Source organism: Triticum urartu, chromosome 4A (assembly GCF_056163025.1).
Source record: "Triticum urartu cultivar PI428250 chromosome 4A, HENAU_Tu73, whole genome shotgun sequence".
Classification (NCBI taxonomy): domain Eukaryota; kingdom Viridiplantae; phylum Streptophyta; class Magnoliopsida; order Poales; family Poaceae; genus Triticum; species Triticum urartu.
Window position 1 is genome coordinate 569,795,443 of NC_141876.1, and position 10,972 is coordinate 569,806,414.

The window sequence follows — 10,972 nt, forward strand, 5'->3', positions numbered from 1 at the left end:
TATATATGTGAAATGAATGTACTGTAACATGGATATGTCCTACCTCGATACTTTGTCACCTGGCCATGAAACTTGTCTCACTCGTAATCGCAGCCCTCAAGCAGATTCATCACGAGGAGGCCCTGAAGGAGCAAACCGTTGAGGAGAAAGCCATGAAGAAGTGGTTCGAGGACTGGATGATCAAGTACGGCCGCACGTACGAGAGGACAAGGAGGAGAAGGCGATGTGGTACGAGCTATTCAAGCTCACGGCCCAGCACATGGACAGGAATAACTCAACGCCGGGCACTTTATGCACTCTAGGAACAAATCAGTTTGCGACAGAATCGAGGAGTTCAGTTCGAGTTGTGGGTCTTTTTGTTTTCTGAAGTTTCGGTTGTCCTTATGAAACTCTGATGGACCCTGGTCGTGTATTTCTCCTTCTCTCTTTAATATAATACATGCAGTCCTCCTGCATGGTTCGGAAAAAAAAAGTTCGAGTTGTGGAGGTCCTCGTTCTCTTATATCCCGCGAAGAGGTCATGCGACGCGGCTACCTGAACTAGATGGCGGTGGTATCCATCATCCTTGATTAATGCCCGTAGTGTGCCATGCTAATGCTATAGATGTATGGCAGGAATTAACCTAGCTTAGCTGTGATAAATAAAAAGTCTGCTACACTTGCAGCTTTAATTCTGAACATAGAAATACGTACAACCGTTATTCTGAACCTCTCTCGGTTGGTGACCTCCAGGGGCAAGGGAGCTAACTTTTGTTCTGACTTCTGAATAACGGTTAGCTATGGAAAATTGTGACAGGTGATTATATCTGAGTCTGAGCTTTACATTTCTATTGCTAAATGCTACTGTCGCGATAATTAGATCTGAATTGCTAGTATGGTTTCATACGGGTGGTGTAGTTTTGTAGTGCATGCCACAAATTTGCAGATACTAGCAGTGGCGTAGCTAGTGGGTAGCACGGGTGTGCCATGGGACACCCAGAATTCTGGGAATTTTTCCTTTATCATTATATTTTTATAGATTTCGAGTGTGCGCACCCTTCTTTTGTCAAAAATGGTATGACACTTGAATTAAGTACAATTTTTTTAGAGATTTTTTACGGTACATCATACTACTCAATATGATGGGTAGTATTAAACTGATCCAACCGTCTGGCTAATTTCTAATTAGGGGTAAATTTGTCCTTTCCATGGTTTAATTATATGACTACCAGCCTGCACGCGGTCGTCCCCAACCTCCGCCATATCCCGATGTCGTCAATAATCACAGCCGACCCAGCATGCAGGTCGCCACCGACCACCCCAACCTCCGCCATCCCAGCTCCACTTGCAGGTCGTCGCCGGCCACCGGCCCCAACCTCCGCCATCCCAGCTCCACTTGCAGGCCGCCGCCCGCAGGTCCTCCGTCATCCCAACACTGCTTGCCCTTCTCCCGGCGTGCGCCCTCATCTCCATGGTGGTGTGCATCTCGGGAAGCTCATGTTACAATCCTAGCACACACATTCAAAAATCAAAACTAAGCTACCAGACGCCTATCATCCATCCAGCACACGCACACAGGTCAGCAACACACATGCCACTAGTACGAGAGGAGAGGGGAGCGACTGAGCTACCTACGTGAGGGAGGAAGGGTTTACGAGGATGACGTACGTCGTTCGCAACGGTGGGTGTCAGTGGTGACTGGCGACGCAGGGAAGGAAGCGATCTTGGAGATCGGCGGCCGAAGGTGGCGTCCATGGTGTGGGGCTCCGTGCGATAGAGAGAGGCAGCTCATGTGCGTCCGAGTAGACGGCCGCCGAGCGGCTGCGTCGAACTGCTGGGCCCGCCTGTGTGCGTCGGCGACCTCGGCGCGTCCTTGGGCTACCTGAGTCTTAATTTGATTAGTCCCAAAATACCCCTAAGATCTTAATATACTACCCAAATCATGTTGTAGTATTTGATAATTCAATGCTTTCGTCGACTTAAATGGACGGCTAATATATCTTAGATGTACTATAAAAGGTCTCTTTTTTTTAAGTGTGCACATCCTTCACTTTACTCATAGCTACGCCACTGGATATTAGTACATCTAATTAAATGAAACGGGTTGGCGTTTTCCGATTAACAGAAGACAATCTTCTGAGAAGAGGTTGGCATGGAAATGCTGGCTATCAGTTCAGTGGACAAAATGAAACGTTCGATCACCTCTTTATTCGTTGTTCTTTTCCAAAGTTAGTGTGGAATATCATGAAGTGTGCTTACGATGATTGACTGTTCAAGACATGTTTAGTTCTTAGATTCCCGGAAACTTATCATGCTTAGCATTGTGCTTGTTTGTTGGACCATTTGGAAAAGTAGAAACGGTGCTTGCTTTAATAATATAATAAGATTAAAACTCCTTATGCTGTGATCAACTTGGTGGGGTACTGGCTTAATTCCTGGTCGATTTCGCAGAAAACAGATAAACAAAAAGACACTGAACTGGGAGTAAAATTGTTCAGGAAGGGTTTTTTTTAAAAAAGGAGGATAACGCCCGGCCTCTGCATCTGGGCGATGCATACGACCACTTTATTAATTATTCTCACAAGACCTTGCAAAGCCAAGCAACAGTGGTCGAGCATTACTCGTAACTGCCCCCGCGTCGTCCGGACGGGCGACACGGGAGGCGATCTCGATCTGCTTTTTCTGGTCGTCCCCATCTCCGATTCCAACCCTCGCCGCTGCCTGATGCTGCCGGCAGGCAAAGCCTGCACAGCCCATGGTGGCGGCGGGGTGCCGGGTAGTTCCACCGCGGCCATTCATGGCGGCGACTCGAAGTGAGCAGCGGCGGCGGCAAAGAGCGCAGCGATGATCTGGGGCAGCGGCAGGGCGCTACACGCTCAACAGCGGCAGGAGCAGTGTACTTGGGTAGCAGCAGCGGGGACGAACACAGCCGCGAGTTGGCAATGTCCGGAAGGCGGTGCTTGCATCATCATGGTGGTCCATGGCCAGCAGTCCCAAGTTCTGCGTAGGAGGGCATGATTCCATAACCTGCAATTTTGTGGGTGTCCGGGTCGTGATCCTCCACCGTGGGTGAGAATTACAGCACATGGTGGTGTCGTTTGCAATAGATCTACCACTGGATGTAGTTGTCAAGTTGGTGCGAGGCTGTCAAATCGTCCAATCTGGGATTTTGGCGGTGCAAGGACTTTCTTCTCTCCACATTGACTGTCGCATCTCATCTAAGGATCGTGTACGCATGAACCTGCAGGGAAAGTGGAAAGTGGAGGATGAATACATTACATGATGATTTCGGTTTGGTGATGCTTACCGAGCATCTGATCTCGAGCTCGGGGGTGAAAACCCTAGGTCTTAACCCTAATTGGATATACCTGGCAATGGCGACATTTGGCGTCGTTACCTTCTTGAAGGCGTGGCTTGGAGTTTACTCGGACTTGTCTCTAGGGTGAAAACCCGTGATCTGGCCTTTGGTGGCTAGGTCCGGCAACGGCGGCGCTTGATCGTCGCTTCCTTCTTGAAGGCGTTGTTGTTGGAGAACCTTCTCGTGTCCTTGTGATGTGAAGAATGATTGGTGCGGATGGTCATCATTGTAGTTCGTCGGTTTCTGTTATGAACAATTCGGTTTTTTCCCTCGCCTAGGCACAGCTTCGGTCTTTGATGACTTTGCTCATTGCCGGCGTGTTTCTTTATGTGTGTGCGTTGGTGTTGGTTGTGTGCATCTTAATTATGCAGAGGCCGGGTGTGTGCTCATAGTGTTTGTATCCACTTGATGCTTCATTTTGAGTTAATAAAATCCACCCTTTATCGAAAAAATTCAGTTGATGAAGGGCGCAAATAGTCTGGGCCTAATACCAAACAGACATCGCAGTTAAACCTAAACATCTAAGACCTGAGGTCCCAATCAGGACGCCTGCCTGGTATGGGGCACCTACCAGTCCAGCGCACTCCTTAACCAGGACGCCTGCCGAGTATGAGGCCGCCACAGCCACCTGCCACCAATCCATCTTCAGAGTTGTACTGTTGCATGTACCATGTCAGGTCTCTCTGCCATCGATGCCACCATGACGCCCGACAGCATCGTCCTCCTGCGCGAGTCCATCCTCCCACATCGAACTCCGAATCTGCACTGCGCCACGCCGTCAAGATTCGTCGCCATCAGTGTGTAGGATGAATCACCGCTTCAATAAAGAATCTGTCCTCTGGTCCCTCGATCACGTGTGTACCTCCAAGAATGACGCCCCTAAGGGAGGAACGACACCAGAGCGTCGCCGTCATCCGATCATCCAATCTAGGGTTTCCCCTGGAGGTAGCAGAGAGTGGCCTTGAGCTTCTCCACGGCGATGCCTTCAAGAAGGGAACGACGCAGATAGCGCCGCCACCGCCGGCCTTAGCAGACGCCGAAGGCAAGTTTTCATCCAGATCAGTTCGAAGAGATCCAACTCTCGTGTACGGGACGCCGTCACCACCAGCACCACCAGGCAGAACCATGGAGCACCGGCAGATCAGCGAGCTGCCGGCACCACCGCATCCAGATCGCCGGCCACGCCGGGCCGCCGCCATCCCCCGTGCCGTCCGGATCAGAGACGGAGCCGCCGACCGCGCACAGGGACCACCGCCGCCTGCCCACGCCGGAGCGCCGCCGAGAGCCCAGCGCCCGCCACCGCTTGTCGAGGGCCGCCGCCACGCGCCCCGAGCGGACTCCCACGCACACCAGGGGAAATCGCGAGCGTGAGCCCTGCCATTGCCCACAAGCCCGCGCCGGCGCGCCCCGCCTCCAGCGCGCCGCCAACAACCGCCGTGATCCGCCCGCGCCAGATCCAGCGAGTCGTGGGAGAAGAGATCCCGCCGCCGCCGACGCCGACCGGGCTTTGCCCAGCGGCGCTCCCCGGCTGCGGCGAGAAGGAGAGGTCGGGGGAGGAACGAGGACGGGGCGGCGCTAGGGTTCCCCTCGGTCGCCGCGCAGGGGCGACACGGGAGGAGTCGTGGGAGGAGAAATCTTTCGCTATACGCATGGGTGGCGGCCCGGTAGAAGATTGCTAGAAGCTTGATGAAATTCTCTAGGAAGAAGCAGGGAGTGGAGGTTTTTCTTCTGATCATGTTGATGAACCAAGCTGTAATATCACTGATGAAGTTTCTCCTATTCTAGGCTAGGCTATGATGTAATCCCTAGGAGATAGTAGTAGTTTTGTCTAGCTGGGATGAACGCTTGAAATGTTTAATCCTTTGGCGGTCTTTTTGCTTTTGCGCTGGTTTCATTAATGAAAATAGGAGGAGCTTGTCATTTGTCTCTTTTGTGAACTCTGAAGATCTGTCTGTCCGTTTTCATAGGCCACTTTCAGCTCAAGCATTTGCTCAGTTCACTGAACTTCAGGGGCTGACATTACAATATTTTGATCCACAAGCTCAAGCTCAAGATAAATGGATCTGGCAAGGAAAAACCAATGGATATTCATCCATCAAGATGTATAACTGTTTATTAGCTGATATTGATGCCCATGTACTGCTCAATTTGGCTCTGGAAAAATGCTAGCAGACTCGGGCATACAATATTTTTCTGGCTCCTGCTTCATGACAAAGTCAAAACCAGAAATCTCTTGAGGAGGATATCTATGCATCTTGTTTGTTATGAGAAAGTTGAAGAAACATTAATGCATATGTTCTGGGACTGCTCTCACTCTCAAGACCGCTGGGCAATCTCCATGTTCGATGAAACCATTCTGGATCACTAGGATCAAAAGCAAGTTTTCGAGCTCTTTAAAGGGGTGGATTGGTGGGAAGTGCATGGATGAACCCGGGTACATACGAACCCACTTTGAAAAACACATTTCTAAATGCTAAAAAGAATCTGAAAAAGGTTACACGGGTATGTCTTCATGTTCTATGTGTGTATAAAGTTTCACGAAAAAATAACTTTTAGTGGCCTGTGCAAAAAAGACAAAAAATTGTGTCGTGAAACGCTATTTAGAAGCACTAAAATTTGTCTTTTTTTGTGAAGGCAAACAAAAAGACATTTTTTTACAAAACTTTGTTTCGACCACGGCAGTGTTGGCAAGGGCTACGTCCTCGACGCCTTCTTCGGTGGAGCTTCCATCAGCCACAACTACCGCTCCTACTTCGTTGAAGTCCACTCCTGTTTCGACCGCCATTGTGACTACGTCCAGGTCAAGCAACGTCAACTGCAATGGGATCCGGGGGGGGGGTTTGGGTGGCGTCGGCTTGGGATCAAGCCGAATTTCAAGAAGGGAGGGATGTCAGGAGCCCCTCCTGATGGGTATGTGGGCCTGCCCCCGGACCGTTACATGGGCTGGGCCTATCAGACTACCGAAGCTGAAGAGTACAAGTACCAGCAAGTGGACGACGCTCTAGTCATCCAGTGGATCACGGCAAACGGCACCCGGCGGCTCCCTTCTCCTACCTCACGCTCCCTTCCTCCTCTTCTTCTTGTATACATTACCTGTACCTCAAATTGAAGCTTGTATCCCTTGTAAGTGAGTAATTGATCGAGAGAGAGAGAGAGAGAGATATTACTGGTTCCTTACACCGCCCACACACATTTGACAACTTGTATGCATGAAATTTTTCTTTATATTTTCTAACATTTTAAAACATGCTTAAAATGCAATTTTTTTCAAAAGTGGGTGCAAATGCCTCTGGGTTCAGGATGTGCCCACTCGTGGATTGGTTCACATCTATAATGCTGAAGCCAGATTAGTGACTTTCCAATACCATCATGATCGCAACAGCTGGAGTGGATAGTAGCATCTTATGTAGTATAATTTTTTTTCTGCCTGTACATAACCTTTTTTTTTACATCACATATTGAAAATACCGTAGAAAATTGTTCTATGTTTGAAGCTCGAAATAGGAGAGCTCTCTCTTTTAAAGAAAAGAAGTAAAAAAGACAGAAGCTTGCCCATGAAGAGTACACACACACACTAGGAAGTAGGGAGTTTGCTTGGACAGAGTAGTCACCTATTTGGTTGCCACACATTCCTTTTGTGTATTTTTAGAAGTCCACTGTTCCCTGGACGTACTACTATCCTCATCGTGTCCGGCACTTGAACCTCAATAAAGTACTCCTCCAAGCAAAGAATCTTCGATTATTTTTAGACTCTCAAATGCGTAGTTTTCTTCTCTTCTTCTCCGGCGAGATCCCGCCGGTCAATATATGCATATTTTTCCTCGGCGCTGTGAATGGACAGATCAACCTCGTTCGCTTTGGCGATCGTCCAAGCATTATCCTTCGCGATCGCCTCGCCGTAGTTGGCACTTGGTAGGTAGGTAGGTTGCGCCCCGAGCATATCTACTAAAATAGTGGAAGAAAGCAAGAAAAAGGAAGAAGAAGAAGCAATCGTGTGACATTATTCGATCGAGCTATAGCTGTAGGCTGACGGCTCAACGGTTGTCCCTAAGCTTCATTGCTATAGCTGTAGATCTTCAAGCAGATAACCCCGCAAAAAAAAAAAGATCTTCAAGCGGATAGAGTCCACTCCAAACCCAAAAAATAGTGCTTGCATGATCTTGAAACAGATATGTACAAAGAAACTGCAGATTAAAGAAAATTCGGGACGCAGCCTACGTACTCAGAAAACGCGCTTAGATGTGAGTGTACGTACGTACGTCGCTCTGATGCTTAGAGCATCTCCAACGGCCGCGTGAAACGACCCGCGCAGGGTAAACGCAGTCTTTAGCACACGCGGGGCGTTTTGCCGCGCTCCAGTGGCGGCGGGAAAACCACGCGCGCGAAAACCGTTTGCGCGCGCGTCATCTTTTGTGCGCCGTTTCCGGCGCGCTTATAAAGTGCGGCGCGCGCCACGTGCCTCTCCACGTCTCCTCTTCTCCTCTTTCTCTCTCTGCCACGCGCCGCTCCAGCGCCGCGCCACCGACGCGTCTCCGCCGCCCCGGCACCCCGCCACCGCCGCGCCGCCATGCCGCCGCGCCGCCGAGGAGCGTCCGGCTACCGCGGCGTCCGTCTGCGCCCCAACGGCGGCTACTACGCGGAGATACGCTCCGGCGATCTTCGGCTCGACCTCGGCACGTACGGGACGGCGCGCGAGGCCGGCCGCGCGTACGACGCGGCGGCGTGGCGCCTAGACCGGCCGCGCGGCCAGATGAACTTCCAGGATGTCTACACGCTCCAGCAAGCGCTCGACCGTGCCCCGCCGCCGCGTCTGAACACGGCACAAGACCGTGCGGAGCACGCCGAGCGGCAGCGCCGCCTCCTCGTCGCCCAGGAGGACGAGCGGGTCATGGCGGAGTGGCGGCGCCGCCACCCGGAGGACGTCGCCTACGAGCAGTCCTACTGGGCAAGGCGTCGCGAGGAGGACACGCGAAGGCGCCGCGAGGCGCGGTTGGATAGGCGTCGGCGCAAGGCGTTGGCGAACGCGCAGTCCGATCTCGTTGCAGCAGGTGGGAGGTCGTTCTTCACGGAAGACGATGATCGTTGGTTGGACATATGGCTAGATACCTCGGACGACACCGCCGAAGAGGATGACGATAGTGATGATAACGACTTAGACTAGTTTTTTTTTATGCAATCTATCTCGTGTTTTATCGTTTGTCGTTTTTAATTATTATGCAATCTATGTTTCCGATGTAAAATACCTTTGTATCGTTAAAATCTATGCAATCTATCTATTTTCCAATAGCGTAGAATGAGCGCGCGCTGCTTTTTTACGCGCTGCTGAAGCGGCGCGCGCGCTGCATTTTAGCGCGGCTGCTGGAGCGGGCGCAACGCGCCGCACCAAACCAGCCGATGCGCGCGCGGCATATGTGTTTTTTGCGCGCGGCGCGACCGACGCCTGTTGGAGATGCTCTTAGGTTCTGTTTGGAGAACCCTTATCTCTCCTCTCTTTGCTGTAATCTCCCGTACTCCTTGTTTCTACCTTAATTAAGATCGGCCTCGGATATGTACAAAGAAACTTTGCGTTATCCATATGCTCCGGTTAGGGTTCATTTTCTTGAGTATATTCCGGTTTGGGTTAATTTTCTTGAGTATATTCCGGTTTTTGTCCTCCATTTAATACATCTTGCCACCTTTTACCTTTAGTTATAACCATTTTATAGCTTCATTTACTCCTTTTTATTACACATGTCCGACATTTTTCCTGTTTGATATAACTTACCACATACACGACCGAATTCCATGACCCAGGGACACACTCTATCTAGCTAAACTAGGTCTAATGCGACACCAAATGACACGAAAATGCGTGCGTACGTGCATGCTTTCCCTCTCGCTCTCATCGATGGGCAGGGCAACAGACCTTTACCGTGAGCTCCCTGACCAACAGGACGAAATGTCAAATATGTACCCACATCCGTCGAACGAAACCTACTGTACACAGATGGTTATAGGTGCAGACGTGCAGTGTCCACGTCGTTTTCTACTTTGGTGACCATGCCGGCCCAACGTGCAGCCACAGCAAGTAGTAGAATCCTTCTATAAATGGCTCGTGCCCCTCTAACCCGTTCACCAAATCAAGCTAGCGCGCGCACGCACTACTCGAGGTCACAGACGGTTAGAGAGTGCTGTACGAATTAACGTACGCGCGTAGGTACAGAGAACACTGGAATTCGATCGATGGAGATCACGAGCAGCACGATGGTGAAGCCGGCGTACGCTGTGCCGCACCCGCTCACCGGCGACAAGGTCTCGCTGACCGTCTTCGACCGCGCCGCTGTGGACACCTTCGTCCCCACTGTGCTCGCCTACCGCGCGCCGGCGCCGTCCAACGATGCGCTCAGGGAGGGGCTCCTCAAGGCCGTCGCGGCGTACCCTCACCTGGCGGGCCGCTTCGCCCTCGACGATCAAGGCCGGCGGTTCCTCGACGTCAACAACGAGGGCGTGCTCCTGATCGAGGCTGCCGTCCCGGTCGACCTGGCGGACGTGCTCGTCGACGGCCGCATGGCCGCAGGCGTCGAGGACATCTACCCGGCGATACCGGAGGTATCTGTTGCTTGGTTCTGCTTCTGTCACGACTCACATGCATGCATGCACTGAGAACGTGCATGCATGGCCGCTGCAGCCGCTTATACGTTTTTTTTTTTTGCCTATGCAGGTGAACATTGGGGCGGCGCTGCTGCAGTGCAGATCCAGCTCAACAGGTACAGGTGCGGCGGTCTCGTGGTCGGCATATGCTCCCACCATCAAGCCGCCGACGGCCACTCCATGAGCATGTTTTTCACCACGTGGGCGTCCGCTGTACGCGAGCGAAAGGGCTTCACCACGCCGGCCCCATTCCTCGACCGTGCGAGAACCACCGTGCCTCGAAGCACGCCGACGCCGGTGTTCGACCACCGGTCACGGGAGTTCACGTGTGGAGACGGGGGACACCTATGCCGTCGTCCCCATGGACAGGATCAAAAACCTCACGGTGCACTTCACGGCCGAGTTCGTCGCCGACCTCAAAGCCCGTGTCGGCGCCCGCTGCAGCAGGTTCCAGTGCCTGCTCGCCCACGTCTCGAAGAAAATCACGGCGGCGCGGGACCTGAAGCCGGAGGAGTTCACCAAGGTGAGGGTGGCCGTGAACTGCAGGGGCAGGGCCGACCCTCCCGTGCCGATGGACTTCTTCGGGAACATGGTGCTCTGGGCTTTTCCAAGGCTGCAGGTCCGGGACATCCTGAACTCGAGCTACGGCAGCGTGGTCGGCGTCATCCGGGACGCCGTGGCGCGCATCGACGACGAGTACGTGCAGTCCTTCCTGGACTTCGGCGGAGTGGCGGACGCGAACGGGGAGGAGCTCGTCGCGACGGCGGCCGCTGCCGGCACGATGTTCTGCCCGGACGCAGAGGTGGACAGCTGGCTGGGATTCAGGTTCCACCAGCTCGATTTTGGCACCGGCGCGCCGTCCGCTTTCATACCGCCGGACTTGCCTATCGAGGGGCTCATGATCTTTGTGCCGTCGTGCAAGGCGAACGGCGGCGTCGACCTCTTCATGGCCGTCGCGGAGGAGCACGTCGCGGCGTTCGAGCAAATCTGCTACTCATTGGATTGA

The 10,972-nt window shown here is 52.5% G+C and overlaps 2 protein-coding genes across 2 annotated transcripts; both read left to right on the top strand.

The window, feature by feature from the left end:
* The first annotated feature begins 7,903 nt into the window (after positions 1-7,903).
* On the top strand, positions 7,904-8,497 carry LOC147976713 (uncharacterized). The gene has a single exon (XM_087520952.1). It carries the CDS (start codon positions 7,904-7,906, stop codon positions 8,495-8,497), a length of 594 nt encoding a protein of 197 aa, XP_087377078.1.
* A 1,061-nt stretch (positions 8,498-9,558) lies between these two features.
* Positions 9,559-10,972, top strand: LOC125511643 (tryptamine benzoyltransferase 1). The gene is given in 4 exon segments (XM_048677071.2): positions 9,559-9,924; positions 10,037-10,060; positions 10,063-10,298; positions 10,300-10,972. Coding segments are annotated over 4 exon segments (1,299 nt in total).

Bases quoted from the DNA above. Each gene is read 5' to 3' on its own strand.
- LOC147976713 (XM_087520952.1), top strand. From the start codon at position 7,904: ATGCCGCCGCGCCGCCGAGGAGCGTCCGGCTACCGCGGCGTCCGTCTG.